Source organism: Plecotus auritus, assembly GCF_963455305.1.
Source record: "Plecotus auritus genome assembly, chromosome: 13".
Lineage (NCBI taxonomy): Eukaryota > Metazoa > Chordata > Mammalia > Chiroptera > Vespertilionidae > Plecotus > Plecotus auritus.
The window spans coordinates 31,631,329-31,650,496 of NC_137779.1; the positions used below are offsets into that span (position 1 = coordinate 31,631,329).

Consider the following 19,168-nt stretch of genomic DNA (forward strand, 5'->3'; position numbering starts at 1 on the left):
TGCGCCTGATGCGATCCGAGCGGCGCCGCCTCTACCTCAGCTGCCGGCTCCCGGCTCCCAGCTCCCGGCTTCCGACGCCAGTCCGACGCGGCCGGAGCGCCGCCCAGGCCCTGGGTATGTGGCGTCGCGGAGGACGGGCGGAGAGGTTCCGGGGGCCTGTGCCGAGGGGCCCGTCGCGGCCGTCTCCCCCGGGCATCGCGCCGAGAGCAGGCCGCGCCGCCGCCGCCGTCAGTGGGCGGGGCCTGTGCGCGGGCCGGACTCGGGTGGGCGGCGAGGGGGTGGGTTCGTGCGGCCTACGCCCCCTTTCTTCCCCGCCCGCCGTCTCTCGGGAGCCCCTCGGGGGCGCGCGTCGTGGTGACGGGTGGGCTGGGCGCGGAGACGCGGCCGCCGGGACGGGAGCGCGGGGCGGGGCGGGGTGGGGCAGCTCTGCACACCTGACGCGGGTCGGGCCGGGCCGTGGGGTCCGCGGGGCGCTCCGCGTCGTCTTCACGCCGCGTGACTGGAGCCCGGCGCGGGTCTGGCGCTTTTATTTTAATTTAGTTCTCGGGTTTCAGTGTCCAAGCGCTTCAGCAAGTGGGTGGGAGTCCCCCATGCGTGGGTTCTGCGCGCGAGGCCTGCCCTCCCGCCCACCCAGGTGCGGGCACAGGTGCAGAGGGAGAGTAATTGGTGAAACCTGTGCACGCCCACCCGCTCCCGTCCTGACCGTGGCGGGGGCGGGGGGCGGGGTCTCGGGGTTCACTGCCCAGCTCGCGCCCCCGCCCCGCGGCCCCCAGCAGCCCCCGTGTCAGCCGCAGAAATAACGCAGCGGAACTTCCGCAAATAGTACTTACGCCCCGGCTTAGAGATGAATGTCACCCTCTTCATTTTGTGATGAAGCTTTTTTACGTGGGTGCAAATGAAATGGTCTTCGTAACTTCTTTTTTTTTAGTGGAACCAATAAAATTAACATACTCTCTGAGCGGTTGGGAAAAATGGAGACGTGTTTTAAAACTTGAAGTCATTCTGCCACCCAAAGATACGCACAACAAACAGTTTCTTTCTGGTCCCCTGTTCTACCCATACAATTTATTTTCTCTTCCCCCTCCTCCTCCTCCCCCCCCCTCCTCCTCCCCCCCTCCTCCTCCTCGTTTAATTGCAGTTGTATAATGCAGTTTTGCGTGGTTTTCAAAAGCATTGGTTAGCATGGTCATGGGCTATTGAGCCTCTAGACCAGAGGTCCTCAAACTTTTTAAACAGGGGGCCAGGTCACTGTCCCTCAGACCGTTGGAGGGCCGGACTATAGTTTAAAAAAAAAACTATGAACAAATTCCTATGTGCACCGCGGGCCCGGGACGCGTCGGCTGCTAAGCAGGACAGGCGGCGGGCCGCATGTGGCCCGCGGGCCGCAGTTTGAGGACGCCTGCTAGACCAGTGGTTCTCAACCTTTCCAATGCCGTGACCCTTTAATACAGTTCCTCATGTGGTGGTGACTCCCAGCCATAAAATTATGTTCGTTGCTACTTCATAACTGTCATTTTGCTACTGTTATGAATCGTCATGTAAATATCTGTGTTTTCCGACGGTCTTAGGCGACCCTGCTAGCGGTTCTCAACCCGTGGGTCGCGACTTCATAACAGCAGCAAAATGACAGTTATGAAGTAGCAACGAACATAATTTTATGGCTGGGGGTCACCACCACATGAGGAACCGTAGTAAAGGGTCGCGGCCTTAGGAAGGCTGAGAACCACTGCTCTAAAGCCGTTGCTGGTAGGGCCTGCCACAGTTCCTTACTTAATTAACTGCCTGCGTTGGACCCGCCCTTTCTTGCCTTCTCCAGGCCTTCAGTTTGCCTTCTACGGACACTCCAGCCCCCCTTTCTAGGTTGCAGCTTCCTTTCATACCAGAGAGAGGAAGGAAGGGAGAGCGAGATGGGTTTGTTGTTCCACGTACTCATGCATTCATTGGTTGCTTCTTGTATGTGCTCTGACCAGGGACATCCCTGCATCACGTGTGTGTGTGTGTGTGTGTGTGTGTGTGTGTGTGTAGAATTCTGAAAAGTTTAACAAATACGTAATTTCCACAATAGGACTCAAAACGGTTGTTTGATCCCAAACAGTTCCCACGCGGGGCCTCTCTGTAGTCGGCCCCTCCCCCAGCCCTCGGCACGTGTTGACCTCTGTGTTTCTCGGGGTGCCAGCCGGAGGAACTCTGCGTGGACGAGCCTTGGAGCCTGGCTTCGCTCATGGGCACGGCGCATTGAGGTCCACCGCGGCTCCTGAGGCCGGAGCGTTGGTTTCTTCATGCTGCTCAGTCGTGTCCCCTGGTGTGGACGGGCCAGGATTGACCCGGCACCTGCTGACGGGCGTTTGGGGTGTTGCAGTGTTGATGCGAGTAGATGGATAGTTCACATTGCGTGATGCTCAGGCGATACAGAGGTACGCAGGGGATGGCCGAGCTCCTCCGCTTTCTCCCCGTTCTTGACTTTGTCCTAGACCAGTGGTCGGCAAACCGCGGCTCGCGAGGCACATGCGGCTCTTTGGCCCCTTGAGTGTGGCTCTTCCACAAAATACCATGGCCTGGCCGAGTCTATTTTGAAGAAGTGGCGTTAGAAGAAGTTTAAGTTTAACCCTGACTGGTTTGGCTCAGTGGATAGAGCGTCGGCCTGCTGACTGAAGGGTCCCGGGTTCGATTCCGGTCAAGGGCATGTGCCTTGGTTGCGGGCACATCCCCAGTGGGGGGTGTGCAAGAGGCAGCTGATCAATGTTTCTCTCGCATCGATGTTTCTAGCTCTCTATCCCTCTCCCTTCCTCTCTGTAAAAAATCAATAAAATATATTTTAAAGAAAAGAAGCTTAAGTTTAAAAAATTTGGCTCTCAAATTTCAATCGTTGTCCTGTTGCTATTTGGCTCTGTTGACTAATGAGCTTGCCGACCACTGGCGTCCGTGCCTCACTGACGTGGTACGTGTTCTCCCGGGTTTCTTTCTGTACTCCACGGAACCTCCCCCAAGAGGGAGAGCATGTCTCAGACAGGACAGTGATTTGTGGCTCCCACAGGGTCACAGTCCGTCAGCGACATACAGTGCAGCTGTGGTGCTAAAACTTCATGGGCGACCATGAGGAGAGACATGCCCACCCAGGCTCGCTGGGGGCAGTGGAAAACCAGGCCTAGAAACGGCAGGGTGCTGAATCGGGGCTGCAGCTTGGTCACTCGGTGCTTAAAGAAGCACTTCTTCAGCTTGTCCTGGCCATTCCTGTCAGGCTGAGGTAGATGCCAGCTGTCCAGTTCAGGGGCTCTGGTCCATCGGCCTAGGGACCGGCCAGCATCGCCATGAGTTTGCATTGTGGGCTGTTAAATTCAGGGGACGCTGGCCACACTGAGTGTGGGCTTACCACTCACTATAGCCACTCACCAGGGCAGGGCTCTGCAGTCATAGGGGGTGTAATAACCTCGGTGTAATAACCACCCAGTTTGTATCGTTTGGAATTTGTAGGTTTTAGGAACCAGTATGGGACCTTCACACTCAGGGGAGAAGGATGGGTGTCGTGTTAGCAGATGGGATTTTTGTTTCAGCCCTTTGTTTGCTGAGCCCCTTCGGTGTTACCGTGTCGTACAGACAGTGCTTTTTCCTGTAGTGTCGTATAAGGAGAATCCCAAAGGTACAGACGGTAGACGTTGAAGGAATTTTGCCTGCCGCCTGTATCCCATCACCTAGTCTCTGTGATGGGCGTTTCCCTGCACCTGTTTGATCACACGCCCATCCATCCACCGGTCCTTCCCCCTTCTTAGGCGAAGGCAGTGTCAAGCACAGTTGCCTGCGCTGTGCCTCCCGGTCTCACACTGCATGTTCTGGAGACGCCCTCCGCTGGTTCCGGCGCCCGCCTTGCCTTTCACCTGTTGCAGGGCTCCAGTCGAAGGGGACCCCAGTGGAGTCAGCCAGTCTGCAATACGGACCACGCTTTACTTCCAACACGTTTGCGTTTGCAGATAACGCCATAGGGAATAACCTTGGTGCTTATGTATTTTCACGTTGCAGGAGGCTGTCAGGTGCATTTGTAGTGGGACGGCCAGGTCCAAGGAGCAGAGCGTGGGCAGTTGTTGAGTGGGCCAGGCCCGAGGCTTACATTCCATTTCAGAGCCTCACCAAGAGTGTGTTGTCCCGCTTCCGACTTCCTGTCAGTCTGATGGATGAGAAATGCTGTTTCAGCTAAGTTTTCATTGGCATTTTTATTACGAATGATGGATTTACAAGTAGACGTGCTTGAAAAATTCAGCTTCAAGTCTTCTCTTGGGGTTACACTGGCTTTACTAAGTTTGTTTGTTTTTTGTCACAGGAAATCCCATTTTGTAAATGCAGGCTGGGAGTGAATGGACTCAGACATTGAGTTTCTTACTTGTGAGCAGCCCTGTAGAGAAATGCTCAGAGTGGTTTGATGGATTGTGATCTGAGTCAGGAAGGCCAAGCCTAGTCCTGGTTTTGCAGCCCGATGTCTCTGTGACCTGATCCTCGGCCTCCTCGTGGGCAGTACTGCCCTTGAAATCATGAGCTGGACGGATCCGATCTAGCTTTCTCTGATGGACTTGGAAGTTAGAGACAGCCAGTAAGAATAACATGTGTTGCCATTGGTGGTGGCTTTGCTCTGCGTGGGGTACCTCTGCCACATTTTGGGGAAATGTTATTTAGGTAAGCAGTGATTTGAATCCCGGTCAGGGCACCTGCTTGCATTGTGGGCTCAATCCCCAGTGCGGGGCTGTGCAGGAGGCAGCCAATCATGTTCCTCTCTCTCAAAATCAAATAAAAAATCTTAAAAAAAAAAAATCAGGATCCAGAACTCGTATTGAAAACAATGGCATGCCTAAGAGTTCCCTCCCACGCTGTGCCCACCCCCGATGCCCACCACATTCCTGGCTTTCTGCTTGGAGGGCAGTGGTGGGAGTGGGTTTCTGATGGTCACGAGGCTGTTGCTGGCTGTGGTCCTGACTTCCTGCTTAGATGTACTTGCTGCTGCTTGCCCATGACCTTGAGACTGTCTCAGAGACAGCCATCAGGATGTAAGTGCCTTCTCTGAGGGCTACACTGAGTTTTATGTTTTCTCAGCTTTACTGGGTAACCGTCATCCTTCCTTGTGATTTCATACAGACGTGCACTCCGCAGGGTTGGCGCTGTGAGGTCCTTCCTGTATATGTGCATTGTGCCTTTGTAAGTTGTGTAACTTTTCCCTGTGTCCTTCCTCTGATAAGCAGTGGTGCCTTGAACATGAAATGGTGTTTCTGCTTGTCTAGGGGAGGGGAGTAAGCAGCACCATAAACAGGAAGCTGGTGTGTCTGCTGATGCCGAGGATTTAAAATATTAAAGGAGCCGTTTTGGAGCCCATGCCCCAGCCCTGTCGGGGCAGAGGCCCTGGAGTGCCGTTGTCCTGGTCCCACTGGGCACCGAGGCTCCGGCCATGCCTGACTGGAGCCTTGTCCCTCTTAGCTCAGAGTGTCCCGCTGCACCCTCTGATGGCCCGTCCGGAGGCCGAGCTTTCCCAGCGGCCCTTGCACTCTGCACCCGCTCTCTCGGCACCGCACTGAGCAGTTCGGGGCTGGGAGCCCTTGGGGAGCTGGGCACCTGTTCCCGGAGAGCTCCAGGACATGCTGGCCCTGGCTGCTCCCTGTCGCCCTGTGAGATTTCCTCCTGGCAGCCCCTCCCTGCTCTCACAGAGGGTGCTCGGTGTGAGCGCCTTCAGGTTTCGGCCTGGCTCCTGTGACAGGCTGGACCCTTCCCTCAGGAGCGTGGGGTGTAATGTCATGGGGACTCCTGTGTTGGGCTTGATTAACAGTAGCTATGAGGTAGCTCAGGTGTTCACGGGAACTGCGTCTGGTGAGGGATTTGGCTGCGGTTCTGGTGTTGAGGGATTGTGTGTCCAGCCCATTCCTGCCCCGGGAGAGACAGGCGCACCCTCCCCGGCACGGTGAAGCACAGAAAGGCCCTGAGCTGGGAGCCGCGTCTGGGAAGACTCCACTGGTCACAGAGCCAGCACTGAGGTCACATCCTGCTTGGCCTGGAGCAGGTGATGCTTGTTACCTTCCCAGTAACTAGTTGGTGTCCCCCACCCACCTCGTGCCAGGCTGTGAGGGGACCAGTCCCTCTTGTGTGTGGAAGGAGACCTTCTGTTGTGTCCATGGCTCCACGTGAATTAAGACTGTCCTTTGCACCAGCTGCCGGTGGGACAGATGCACATATTTCCAGTGCTGCTGACCAGGCTCGTAATAAGGGGTGATCAGACGGTTATATTTGCCTCTGAGTAACTTGATTTCAACTTTGATTTTTCAGGAGAACATTAAGTTGGATAAAAAGGGGGGCGATAATGCACCACGGCAGCGGCCCTCCGAATGTCCAGCACCAGCTGCAGAGGTCCCGGGCCTTCCCCAGCAGCGAAGAAGAGCAGCAGGCCCACCCAAACCCACCCCCATCCCCCGCCACGCCTTTTGCACCCTCGGCCAGCCCATCTGCACCCCAGTCGCCCGGGTACCAGGTTCAGCAGCTCATGAGCAGGAGTCCCGTGGCTGGGCCGAACGTGAACCTCGCCCTGCAGAATGTGGGGCCAGTGGTGGCAGGAAACCCCCCACTCACGCTGGCCCCGCTGCCACTCCCCAGCCCCACCTCTCCGGGCTTCCAGTTCAGTGCCCAGCCGAGGCGCTTTGAGCACGGATCACCGTCCTACATCCAGGTCACCTCACCACTGTCCCAGCAGGTGCAGACCCAGAGCCCCACCCAGCCCAGCCCTGGGCCGGGGCCAGGCTTACAGAATGTGCGGGCAGGTGCACCCGGGCCTGGCCTGGGCCTATGCAGCAACAGCCCCACCGGGGGCTTCGTGGATGCCAGTGTGCTGGTGAGGCAGATCAGCTTGAGCCCGTCCACGGGTGGGCACTTCGTGTTCCAGGAAGGCTCAGGCCTCGCCCAGATGGCCCAGGGAGCCCCAGTCCCACTGCAGCATGCAGGGACTCCCATTGCGATGCGAGAACGCAGACTGTCCCAGCCCCACGGGCAGCCCGGGGGGACCGTGCACCACCTGGGACCCCAGAGCCCCGCGGCCTCGGGCGGAGCTGGCCTGCCGCCCTTGGCCAGCCCTGGCCACATCACCACCGCCAGCCTGCCGCCCCAGATCAGCAGCATCATCCAGGGGCAGCTGGTCCAGCAGCAGCAGCAGCAGGTGCTGCAGGGGCCACCGTTGACCCGGCCTCTGCTGCCCGGGGTTGGGGGGGCTTCGGCGTTCGGGATGACATCCCCGCCGCCCCCCAGCAGCCCTTCCAGAACCTCGGTGCCCCCAGGCCTCTCCAGCCTACCCCTCTCGTGCTCGGGGAGCAGGAAGACACCCAAGAAGCTGGAGGAGATCCCCCCAGCCTCCCCAGAGCTGGCCCAGATGCGGAAGCAATGCCTGGACTCGCACCTCCGGGAGATGGAGGCTCTGAGGGAGGCCTTCAAGGAGTACCTGATTGAGCTGTTCTTCCTGCAACACCTGCAAGGCAACATGATGGATTTCCTGGCTTTCAAGAAGAAGCACTACGCCCCGCTACAGGCTTATCTTAGGCAGAACGATCTGGACCTGGAGGAGGAGGAGGAGGAGGAAGAGGAGGAGGAAGAAAAGTCTGAGGTTATCAATGATGAGGTGAGAAACAGCAGTTTAATAGTTAGAGGACTGTGCTACGCAGGTGTGAGTCTAGGCAGCTGTGAACACAAAAGAACCTGTGAGCCCAGGGTGCTCCTCAGACGTGGTTTCCTAAGGATTTGACCCAGGAGTAACGTGGAAGGTGGATTTTGCTGTTTTCTTCGCAGGAGGGAAGAGCTGCCCTCATAGTTGGGGGGCAGGTGCAGACCAGGTGCCTTCACTGAGAGCGAAGACTCCGCCCGGTGGAGAGCTGACCTGTGGGCCGAAGCCTGTGCCCTGGCCTGCGGGGTGCACACCTTGGGCTGGTTTCCCAGTTTCCACATTTTACTGAAATAGGTCCCCCATTGAATCATCATGAATGTGGATTTTAAACAAGGGGGTTAAATATAAATAAATGTAAATATCGATATGGTATTTTCATGATTAAAATACAGTTATTATGGCAAAAACCAATTTTTAGATACAGTCTTAGCTTTGAGATTATATTTTAAATTCACTCTTATAAATACCCATGAATGATATTTAAGATGGCATCTTTTTTTAAACAGTGAAAATTTTGGGTGCCTGGAATGGGTGCTTAATAAATGCCCGAATTGAGCTTTCTTGATACCATTGTGATTCCAACCCATTTATCTGCACTTCCTGAACAAGAAGCTAATCGCAGCAGCGAGCGTGAGGTGGCTGTCGTGCACTGTACGTGTGCCTTTGTGTGTGTAGTGTACAATATGTTGGTGCAGCTGACTTGGTTCTAGGAGACGGCTGAAATACCTGAGTCTTTGTCACTCTTCTCCTGCAAAGAAATCGGCCTTTGGTGAGCAAAACTGGTCTCTTTGCTCAGTCGTCCTCATCGACATTTATGGGCGTATCTGTGTGGCTTTGCCATTTTGTGTTTTCTTTAGCACCCTTTCCAGAATGGACCATGTTTATTTTCCAAATGATTACATGATTACTGTGAGGATTTCCCCTCTGGAATAGTGAAATCCAGTTACCTTGTGTTTGTGCCCCGTGTTGTCTGTAGGTGCAGTGCCCCTATCTGTGCTTATGAAAAGAAAGTCCCTTTTTATAACTTCCCGTTGAGCTAGGCCTCCATTCTGACCTCCCAGGGTAGCGGATGGAGCGGCCGCCGTGCAGACTGCCTGGAGGTGGTCGGGCTTTGTTGCTGGACTGCCTGCCGTCCCCACTTGTAGAATGTGCAGTTGTGCAACCTGAGGATATTGCAGCAGCAGCGACTCAGATTGGAGTTCCTGCGAGGCTTGCACTTGAGTTAGGTTGCTGTGTCATAAATTAGTGCATTGTCCTTTTGCAGAATTTGATGCAAAAACATTCCATTTTTAAGCACCAAACATCAGTGAGCTGTCAGCAGTAAAATTCTAACAAAATTTTGAGCAGTCTTAAAAATCATGTTGCCTTTTTTTCTCAAAATATTTTCTCTCAGGTAAAGGTTGTGACAGGAAAGGATGGGCAGACTGGTACTCCCGTTGCTATAGCAACCCAGCTTCCGCCAAATGTTTCTGCTGCTTTTTCATCCCAGCAGCAACCATTTCAGGTACTTATCAATGGTTCTCAAATGTAGCCTCATCCCAAACTTCCCCTTCATTCAGGTATTTTAACCTTCGATTACTATTTGCTCTTAGCATTTTTCCAGAGCCCATTCCTTATTTAAAGAGATAAAGAAGTCTTCCTGCATATAGAGCTATAAAGTTACGTTGCATGAGTGAACGACAGTCCAGAGCTAATGCACTGTTTTTGTGTTGACTGCTGCCGTCGTAGCTGTAGTGTGCATGTCATCTAACCCTCACAGCCTGTCCTGTGTGCCGGGACTCCTCGTGTGCTCTGTCTCCTGTGGGCTCTCTGTGTCTGCTCTTTGTATTTTTGAGAACAGTGCAAAATAGAAACAAGGAAAGAAAGATTTAAGCAGATGATAACTTGGTATTTTCTTAGCTGGAAGAAACACTGAGGTGAAGGCTCCGAAATTAGGGCCTCGGGCTTCTAACTGGGTGTCAGTGAATGCAAACTGGTTACTTACAATGTTTGGAAATTAAATTACTCAGTGTTCCAGTAACAGTGCCAAGGATCTAAAAGTGTAGGTCTGATTCTAGCAGTTCTGGGATGGATTGTGCTGGGTTCTGAAAGCAGTTTCATCTTTGTGGTGATAAGTCTTTTAAAGTTTTAATTTTTTAAAATAAATTTTTTATTTCTCAGCTACAGTTGACATATAATATTATATTACTTCCAGGTGTATAGCAGTGATTAGACACTTGTTTAGCTTACAAAGAGATCAGCCCATACATCTAGTACCCATGTGGTACACCATATATAGGTACTTCAATATTTTTATTTTTAATTTCGATATAATTTCAAACATAGGTAGAAGTTGCTGTAACAGTACAAAGAGCTCCCCTTACATTCCTTACCCAAATTCACCAATAGTTAACTTTTTGCCCCATTTGCATTCCTTTCATTCTCTCTCATATCTGCACACACACATTCCTCCTGAGCTGTTTGACGGGAAGTTGCAGACATCCCGTCTGCACTCTTATCCCTAAATACTCAGCACGTCCTGGGGGGAGTGCTCTCGGACCCAACCTTCAGATCAGGGCACGATGCAGGGATGCCGTACGGTGGCGGCGAGGCCGCGGCTCAGGCGCCGTCTCCTCCGGATGATGTCCGCTGTAGTGGCCCCTTAGTCTGGATCTCGGGTCTTCTCTCATCTGGGCCAGCCCCTCAGTCTTCCGGGACCTTTGCGTGTTTGAGAAGGCCAGCGTTTATTTTACAGTGTGTCCTTTGACGTGGGCTTGTCGATGGTTCCTGTGTCTGATGGGGTCATGCCGTTTGGAGGGGTTTCCACCGAGGTGACGATGTGTCCAGCTCAGGGTGCCACGTGAGAAAGCTGTGATGTCCGCTTGTCCTGGCACTGGTCCCTGAGGCTTTTCCTGTGGAAGGTTATTACTTTTCTTTGGGTGAATGAGAGGTAATTTGGGGGAACATAGTTCAAGACCATGTAAATATCTAGGATCTCATTCAACTTGCAACCACTAGTTCTAGCATCTGTTGATGAGTCCTGCCCGAGTCAGCTGTCACCTTACAGGTTGCAGAACGGATTTTCTAATCCCATTTTTCCTTTTATATTTGTTAGGTGGCATTCTCCTATAATGACAAGCTTTCTTTTCAGTTGGTGTATTTTATATGTGGGTTCTCACGCTCACCGGCGGGTTATAACGTGTCACTGACAGTATCCGTTCATTTGTTCATTTGCACTTGTTAACTCGATAGAATTTACTCCTTTTGGTCCGTAGTCCCATGGGTTTTGACAAACACAGGAAGCTGTGTAATCACACCGCAGTCAAGAACCAGGAATTCTGTCACCCCCCGAGTGTTCCCTCGTGTGTCCTCCCTTCACCGTTGTCTGCCCCTCCGTGATCGGGCCTCTTGCGGAATGAGGTGTGAGTGCAGTCGTACAGTCCGTGCCTTTCATCTGCTGCTTGCAGCCGGCCCAGCACGCTGGAGAGTCACCCACCGGGTTGGGTGTTTCTGTGGCGCTGAGGGATAAAATTAGGGGTAAAGTCGCAGTGAATGTCCACAGACCGGTTTTCGTGTGAACACACCTAGGCCTTCATTTGGGTGGACCCTGGAGGACAGGGTTGCTGGGCTGTCTGGTGGTGGCTGTATGTTCAGCTCCATGCAGACTGGCCACCTTTCCACCGTGGCGGTGCCATGCCCCACCGCCCAGGGCTCCTGAAGGCCAGCTGGCTTCTGCAGCCGCCCTGATCCTGTTGGAGTGGGTTCAGTTAGTGCGGCTCTGAAGACGAATGGCAGTGAACATGTTCACAGGGGTTCATTTGCCATCCGTGTGTCTTCTTCGGGAGTATCTGCTCCTTCCTTTCGCCTGTCTTTTTCATCGAGTCATTTGGTTTGTTGTTACACATGAGATTCTTTGCATGTTCTGGATATTTTTTGTCAGATGTAGATTTGCAGTTCTTTTTCATTCTGTGGCTTACCTTTTTCTCTTATACTATTTTCACAGCACAAGTCTTACAGTTTTGATGTCTTTTTCAGTTTTTTTCTTTTATGGATTGTGCTTTTGACAGCATATCTCACAACTGTTCCATCCAAGCTCACAAAAATGTTTCTGCCTGTTTTCTTCTGGAAGTTGTATGGTTTCGTGCTCTACATTTTGGTCTGTGGTCCATTTTGAGTGACGTTTTGTATAACGTGGAGCAACTTCATGTCTTTGCATATCAATAGCCTGTTGGCCCAGTGCCATTCCTTAAACAATGTCCTAAGTATGTCTAATCGACTTTGCACGTGTGCCGGAATCAGTTGGTCCTGTGTATGCGAGCCTTTTTTCAGACTCCCCTTTCATCTGTGTCTGCTTTTTGCTAGTGCCACACTCTCCTGCTGCTGCAGCTTTTTCAGTAAGTCTCGAAATCGGATAATGTGAGTTCTTCAACTTTGCTCTTTTCTTTTTTTGTTAAGATTTTAAAATTTACTTTTAGAGAGAGAGGAAGGGAGGGGGAGAAAGAGAAACATCCATGCACACGCAAGAGCAACACATCAATCAGCTGCCCCCTGCACACTGCCTGCCGGTGATGGAGCTCACAGCCCACAGCCCGGCGTGTGCCCTGACCGGGAATGGATCCCGGGACCTCCTGGGGCATGGGACCACGCCCAACCACCTGGGCCACACCAGCCAGGCGGCGACTTTGTTCTTTGTAAAATGGTTTTGGTGATTCCTTTCTCTTTTTTTGGTATCTGCACAATATCCTACCAGGGTTTTGACGGGGATCACATTGAGTCTGTGGGCCAGTTTGGGGAGAAGTAATGTCTTGACAGTATTGCATCTTCCAGTTCAGGAATATGGTAATCTCTCCATTTATTGGCCTTCTTTGTTTTCTGTCTTCAGTGTTCCGCAGTGTTCCGCAGTGTTCAGCGTCCCAGCGCTGTATGTGGTTTGTTACATTTATGCCCAGTATTCCTATTTCTCTGTGGTGTTGTAACTGGTAGTTACATTTTACAGTGGTTGTTGTTCATTGCAAGTACAGAGTGTCTCAAAAAAATGTGTGCACACTTTAACAGCTGATAGCTCAAGTCTGGGAATGAAATGTACTTTAATAAACGCTGCCTTTATAATTATTCAAAGTGTGTGTATACGTTTCTGTGTGGTTTTTTTTGGGACATTCTATATATAGGAATACAGTTGATTATTTGAACCTGTATTCTGCAACTTTGCTAAACTCATTTATTCATTTCAGGAGCTTTTTTGGTAGATTCCGTAATATATTCAACAGAGAGAATCATGTCTGCAAAGAAGGCAGGACTTATTTTTTGTTTTCCTATCTATGTGTTTACTTCTTTTTCTTGCCTTATTGTGTTGGCAAAGACCAGAATAGGAGTGGTGAGAACAGACATTCTTACCTTCTTCCCAGTCTTAGCGGGAAAGCATTTAGTCTTTCACCATTAGGTCTGATGTTAGCTGTAGGTGTTGTCGGTGTCCTTTATCAGGGTAAGGAAGTTCCTCTAATTATATTATTTATCACGAATGGATGTTGAATTTTGTCAAATGCAATTTCTGCGTCTGTTCACATGATCTTGTGATGTTTTTCTCCTTTGGCCTATAAATATGGTGAATTATGGGAATTGAGGTATCGTTTATAAGCAGGGAGTGGACACAACTTAGGTGTGACAAGCGCCCATGTAACCCACATGCCTTTCAAGATGCCCACTTACGTCACATCCCCTTGTGCCCCTGCTGGGCATCTGCTGCTCAGCCCCTCCGCGTTCTTGACGCCCAAATTATCTGTGATTTGCCGTTTGGAGCCCTCTCCAGGCTGGCTCTCGTGCACTTCCGACACCCCCTTCTCTGGGACGCCCTCCGAGCACTTCTCCTGTGAGCGCTTCCTTCTGGGACAAGATGTGTAGGCTCGTTGGCACCTTCCTCTCTGCAGCCCAGGACTCGGGCATTGCTCTAAGGAGCCGACTTCCTGTTGGTGGGGAAACGAGTTGGAACCCAGTGCTTAGGTGCTTCTTGTGAGTTTGGTACAGGCGAAGATGGGATTTGTTACGTTAGAGAATCTCAGAACTGACTCCTGGCACCCTCACTGTGAGTGCACGGAGGAGTGTGTAGGCCGCACTGGTAGGCTTGCGTTGGAACAGCGGGGCGGTGCACGCGAGAGGGGCCTGCAGGCTGGTGAAGACGACATGCGCCTTCACGGCGACTCGCTGTCCCACTCCCCACATTGCCGGAAACGACATTGGACAGAACCTGATGTGATGGGGGATCCCACCACTTCTGATGGGCATGGGCATGGGCATGGGCATGGGCATGGAGGAGGTGGGCGTGGGCAAACCCTTAGACCACAGAAGCTCTGAGGTCCCTCACTCACGTGTGTGCACCAGAAAGCCGTGTCTATAAAGCCCCAAACGGAAAGGACCGAGACGTCCACCGCCAGCAGCACAGACCAGCGGTCACGCACCCTCGTCAGAGGCGTGCTCACGGGCGCCGTCAGTCACAGCATGGGGTGCTGCGAGGGCTGGTCTCAGCAGCTCCCGGTGCCACTCTGGGCAGAGGGAGGGTTCCAGGAGAGGACCTGTGCAGACGTTCTCCAGGCAAGTTCTCTGGGAAGCAGATGCTGTGTGACGGTAGCGCTGCAGCGGAGGGCACTGCACGGACGCGTTCGGTCGGGCAGCAGCACCTGCCTGGGTGCTCAGGGCGCCCTCGCGCTCGCATCTCCAGGGCACAGGAGCAGGTTGTTTCTTAGGCCTGCTGACGGCTCCATGGCTGGTCCCTGGGTTACTGTTTCCGCTACGGATGTGGTTTTCCACGGTCCTCCTCAGCGTTTTACTGTGGGACACGTTGAACAGAGAGAAAAGTTGGAGTCTTCAGTGAGCATCCACATTCCACCATTTAAATTCTGATTAACTCTACTATGCTTTAAGAATTGCATGCGCATGTTAATTTCTTGTGTATATAGGATAGCCTATATAATAAAAGCCTAATATGCTAAGTGTCTGTTTGACCAGTTGGCCATTCAACCAATCAAAGCATAATATGCTAATAATATGTTAAGGCTGTTCAGCTGCTCGCTATGATGTGCACTGACCACCAGGGGGCAGACAGTCGACTGGTAGGTTAGCTTGCTGCTGGGTCTGGCCGATCAGGACTGAGCAAGACAGGCCGGACACGCCCTGGAGCCCTCCTGCGGTCCCTCCCGGCTGGCCAACCTCCCGTGTCCCTCCCTGGCCCCGATCAATGGTGCCCCAGTAGGGTCCCTCGGCTTCGTCTGTGCCCTCTCGCAATCTAGGACCCCTCAGGGGATGTTAGAGTGCCACTTTCGGCCTGAGCCTGCAGGCCAGGCCGAGGGACCCCACTGGTGCAGGAATTCGTGCACCGGGCCTCTAGTATTCCATAATAAAAGTATTTAAGACACTAAAAGGAAAACCAAGAACTCTCCCTTTTGGATTATAGGTTTCTGAGGCCAACAGTAGTGGATTTCAAAGGAAATGGGAAAAGGGGGAGTCTCAGAAAAGAGTTGAAATGAGAAACATCCTTTCTCATTTTTTTTTTTTTTGGAAGGAATCTCGGCATCAGTTTTCTTATTTACAACCAGTTGTAGATTTTTTATATTGACCAATGTATATTGATTAGTGAAACTAGAAATAAATGAAGTTCCCTGTATTTCATATGTATTGATTTTTGTCTGCTTCCATAGAAATTTGAGGCATATTGTTGAGTGCAGAGGTGTTGTATGTAAAGTAATACATACATGCACACGCGTTTGTTTAATCATTCTAAACAGAGACTATCTTTTCAGTGATGTTTCTGTTAGAGAAAATGAATAATTATCCGTAATTCCATCATCCTAACAGATTTTTTATATTATATTACCAGTCAACACAGTGTGTTTGCACTTTATTTCATTTAACAAATATCCTCTATATTTTCTTCACTTTCAAAAAAAAATTCTTTTTTTAAATATATACTTTTTATTGATTTGAGAGAGGAAGGGAGCGAGAGAGAGAAACATCGTGATGAGAGAGAATCATTGATTGGCTGCTTCTTACACTCGAGCCCACACCAGGCATGTGTCCTGACCAGGAATTGAACCGTGACCTCCTGGTTCATAAGTCGATGCTCAACCACTGAGCTACACCAGCTGAGCCAGTTTGTATTTTAAAGTCAGCAGTATAATTCCCGATAAAATAATCATGAAGGCAGTGTAAGAAACTAAAGATAGCCCAGCCAGCGTGGCTCAGTGGTTGAGCGTCAACCTATGAACCAGGAGGTCACGGTTCGATTCCTGGTCAGGGCACAGGCCTGGTTGTGGGCTCCATCCCCAGTGTGGGGCGAGCAGGAGGCAGCCGATCCACGATTCTCTCTCATCGATGTTTCTGTCTCTCTCCCTTTCCCTTTCTCTCGGAAATCAATACAAATATATATTTTAAAAAAGAAACTAAAGGTAGAATTAAAAACTAAAGATCATCCTGAAAACCAGGAGTTGGTGGCAGTGCAGGAGTCAGGAGAGAGGCTGGCCTTTCCCCGCGTGTCTGTTGAGAAGTTGTCATTTTTGCCCGTTTTCACAGGGGTCTCGTCCTCTAGCACCATTCTGTTGAGAAGACTCCCCATTCCTTCTGGTAGCTCCCAGCCTGCAGGAAGTGATGTGATGGGGGCAGTCCCTGTGGGCCCCTGCTGGGCTCCCCACTCAGTTCTGTCCGTCTGTCCGTCCACCCTTGAGCAGCTCTGCGCTATCCCGGTGACCGAAGCCCCCAGCGCGTCTGTTTCAGCTCACTGACCCCGCCCCCTCTGCTAGCCAGCCTTCCAGTGTGTTTTTTTATTTCAGTCATTCTAGTTTTCAGTAGTTTTAGAACCTCCTTTTGGTTTTCTGTTGGAGCAGTTTTTCGTTACGACACATTTCCTTCATGTCCTGGGTGTAGTTGTTAAAGCCACCGGCAGATCCTCGCGGCCCAGTCCCCCGGCGTGTGGGTCGTCTGTTAGCTGTCCGTCGGTGGTTTGGCGTGCGGCTCGTGCTTGCTCGTTCCTTGGTGTTCAGGAGTAGTTGTGGCTCGGGTTTCGAAGGCTGTGGCGGGCAGGTTGCAGAGCACCTGAGGAGTACGGGTCGCTCCTCGTTGTTCACGGTGCGCCACGTGATTGCATCCGTCTCCCGAGCGTGGGCGCGCCTGGAACCTCGGTGGGTGCGTGGCGCTTGGGGTGTTTGTGTCGGCGTGGTTCAGGAGGCAGCAGAGCTGATGGTCCTGTGGCAGGTCCCCGTTCTCACTGCTGGCTTCCTGCAGGCAGCGTGGCTGGGCTCCGGGCACAGACAGGCCCTCCCGCAGTGCCCGGCCCTCCCCCTAAGTCCTGCAGGTTCCAGGTCCCTCCCTGAGGCTGCCCACTGTTCCTGATGTTAGGTCTCTTCTGGAGTTCGTGTTCATTTGGGGTATTTCTGGTCCAGCAGGACATACTTGACACACAGCCTTTCTCTCTTTTATTAAAACAAAACAAAACAACAAAAAAAGCCTTCTTCTGATATGTAATACAGGTTCATTGTGAAACGTTTGGAAAGTTTAGAAAGGCGCACACACACACACGATGAATTAACTCCCTGTAGTTCTGTCCCCAGAGATGACCACTGTTCACATATCACCTGATTTTCAAATCATTCTTTCTTCTGCCCTCTCTCTCCCTCCCACCCTCCCCTCCCCCATCTTCCTTAAATGTAACTGGGCGCTTCCTCTCCGTTTAGTCACTCTGAGCTGTCCTCCTGGGAGGCAGCAGCCTGCAGCCCGGCTGGAACGGCCGTGTTATGTCCCCTCCGCGGGCCACCGGGGTCAGCAACCCCTCATGGAACAGCGACTTTGTTTAGGCATTTGTGACTTTTGCATTTAAAATGCTTCACTAAGGAGAGTGATCCTCACTGAGTCATTAGAACAGTTAGCAGTTAGCAGTTCTTAGACACCTTCCGGAGTGTTCAGCCTCCCTGCATGTGGAGGTGCAGAGGTAGAAGGCGTAGGCGCCACACTGCGCTCTGCCTTGGCGAGCGGCTTTCCTGCAGACATTTTCAGGGACCTGTTCCGTTCACTAAATGTACCACGGACGGCCCACTGTCCAAACACCATTTGAAGACGCAAGTTAATCGCACTTATTAATTGGAGTTTTCGTGTCATTTTCCTATAGGAAACCAGTTCCAACCTTTCTTTTCATTATTCAGCTTTTGTTTTGGGGGTGAGTGATGACAGGCAGTGTGACTGGCCAGGGAGGCTAAGCGGAGTCCACCTCAGACTCCCCTTTCCCGCAGCAGCCCCTGCTGTTCTGTGTGCAAACCAGCTCGTGTAGGTTCGCACTGATCCGAAGTTTCATTTAAAACCAGAATGATAGGTCTTGTACAAGTCCTTTTTCCTCCCAGAGGTAAGTCAGAACTTTAAATTACTCATAGAAATATACATTGCATATGTATATTTAAATACATTGGCTAGATAATATTTCTTTCATTAAAAAGAAATAAGGTCAATGCTCAGGGTAATTATGATAGTTTTAGTTATTCTTGTAATGTACTTAAATTACCAAAATCTGATTCTTTAATTTCTTTTCAGCAGCAAGCCCTCGCAGGGACCCTGGTGGCAGGGGCTGGCAGTGCGATAGAGACGGACCCCTTTAAGAGGCAGCAGGCGGGACCCCCGGCAGGTATGTCACGGTCGGGCAGGACTCGGACGCCCCCAGGCCCAGCAGCCTCTCAGTGGGACTTACAGCTCACGGCCACGTGGTCTCAGTTGTGAATGCGGAAGAGCTTGGTGCTGATTCGTGTCTTTCCACTTTAAAAGCTAATTTTCATTTTGGGAGTGTTTGTGTGCCTGCTCACGTGTACTGGAGGTGCGGGCCCGTCAGCCAAGCAGGTGTGAAAGTCCGTTTTGACTTTTAAGGGCACTGCTTTCAGCCCTCATGCCATGGTTGAATGTGAAACCATCGGCTTTTTCAAGTTGTCATTCATTTTTTCAACGTGAGTTTTTTTTCTTCGAATTATAAACTTCATACACATTCTATGTGAAATTTTTAAACAGTTCAGGTGTCACTTAAGCCTACCTCTGGTTTGGTATTTCCTGCCCACTCCCTAGCCACAGAGGTAGCTGCTGTTAACGCTGGTGAATTTCCACAGACAGTCTGCCCACACACAAGCATTGTGACACATGTCGTTCTGGGAAACTGCGTGTGATCACATGCGCACCGTTGTCTTTACGTTCACGTAGGAGGCCCTTCCCATTCGTGGGCTTCGTAGTATGTGATGGCTGCCATGGTGTTCCAGTGCACAGGCAGTTCTTCTTTAGCCACAGACCGGGTTCGTGTTCGTTTGTCAGCACCACCTTTTTCTGTGACTTTCAACATGTTGAACACTAGTCATATTTTTTCCTACAAGTTTATCAGTATATCTTCTTTAAAATATATTTTTATTACTTTCAGAGAGGAAGGGAGAGGGAGAGAGAAACATCAGTGATGAGAGAGACTCATTGATTGCTTGCCTCCTGCAAGCCCCACCCTGGGGATCAGGCTGG

The 19,168-nt window shown here is 51.5% G+C and overlaps 1 protein-coding gene across 15 annotated transcripts in view; it reads left to right on the forward strand.

The window, feature by feature from the left end:
- EP400 (E1A binding protein p400) overlaps positions 1-19,168 on the forward strand; it is a 64,332-nt gene continuing 45,164 nt past the window's right edge. For 8 of the 15 annotated variants that reach the window (XM_080650457.1, XM_080650464.1, XM_080650469.1 and 5 more), the window contains exons 1-4: positions 1-114; positions 6,295-7,630; positions 9,066-9,176; positions 18,215-18,305. In XM_080650457.1, coding sequence (XP_080506583.1) covers positions 6,329-7,630; positions 9,066-9,176; positions 18,215-18,305 — 1,504 coding nt within the window. In that variant the 5' untranslated portion in view covers positions 1-114; positions 6,295-6,328. The remainder of the gene's footprint in view (positions 115-6,294; positions 7,631-9,065; positions 9,177-18,214; positions 18,306-19,168) is intronic. The other 7 variants (XM_080650471.1, XM_080650459.1, XM_080650462.1 and 4 more) reach the window with 3 other exon arrangements.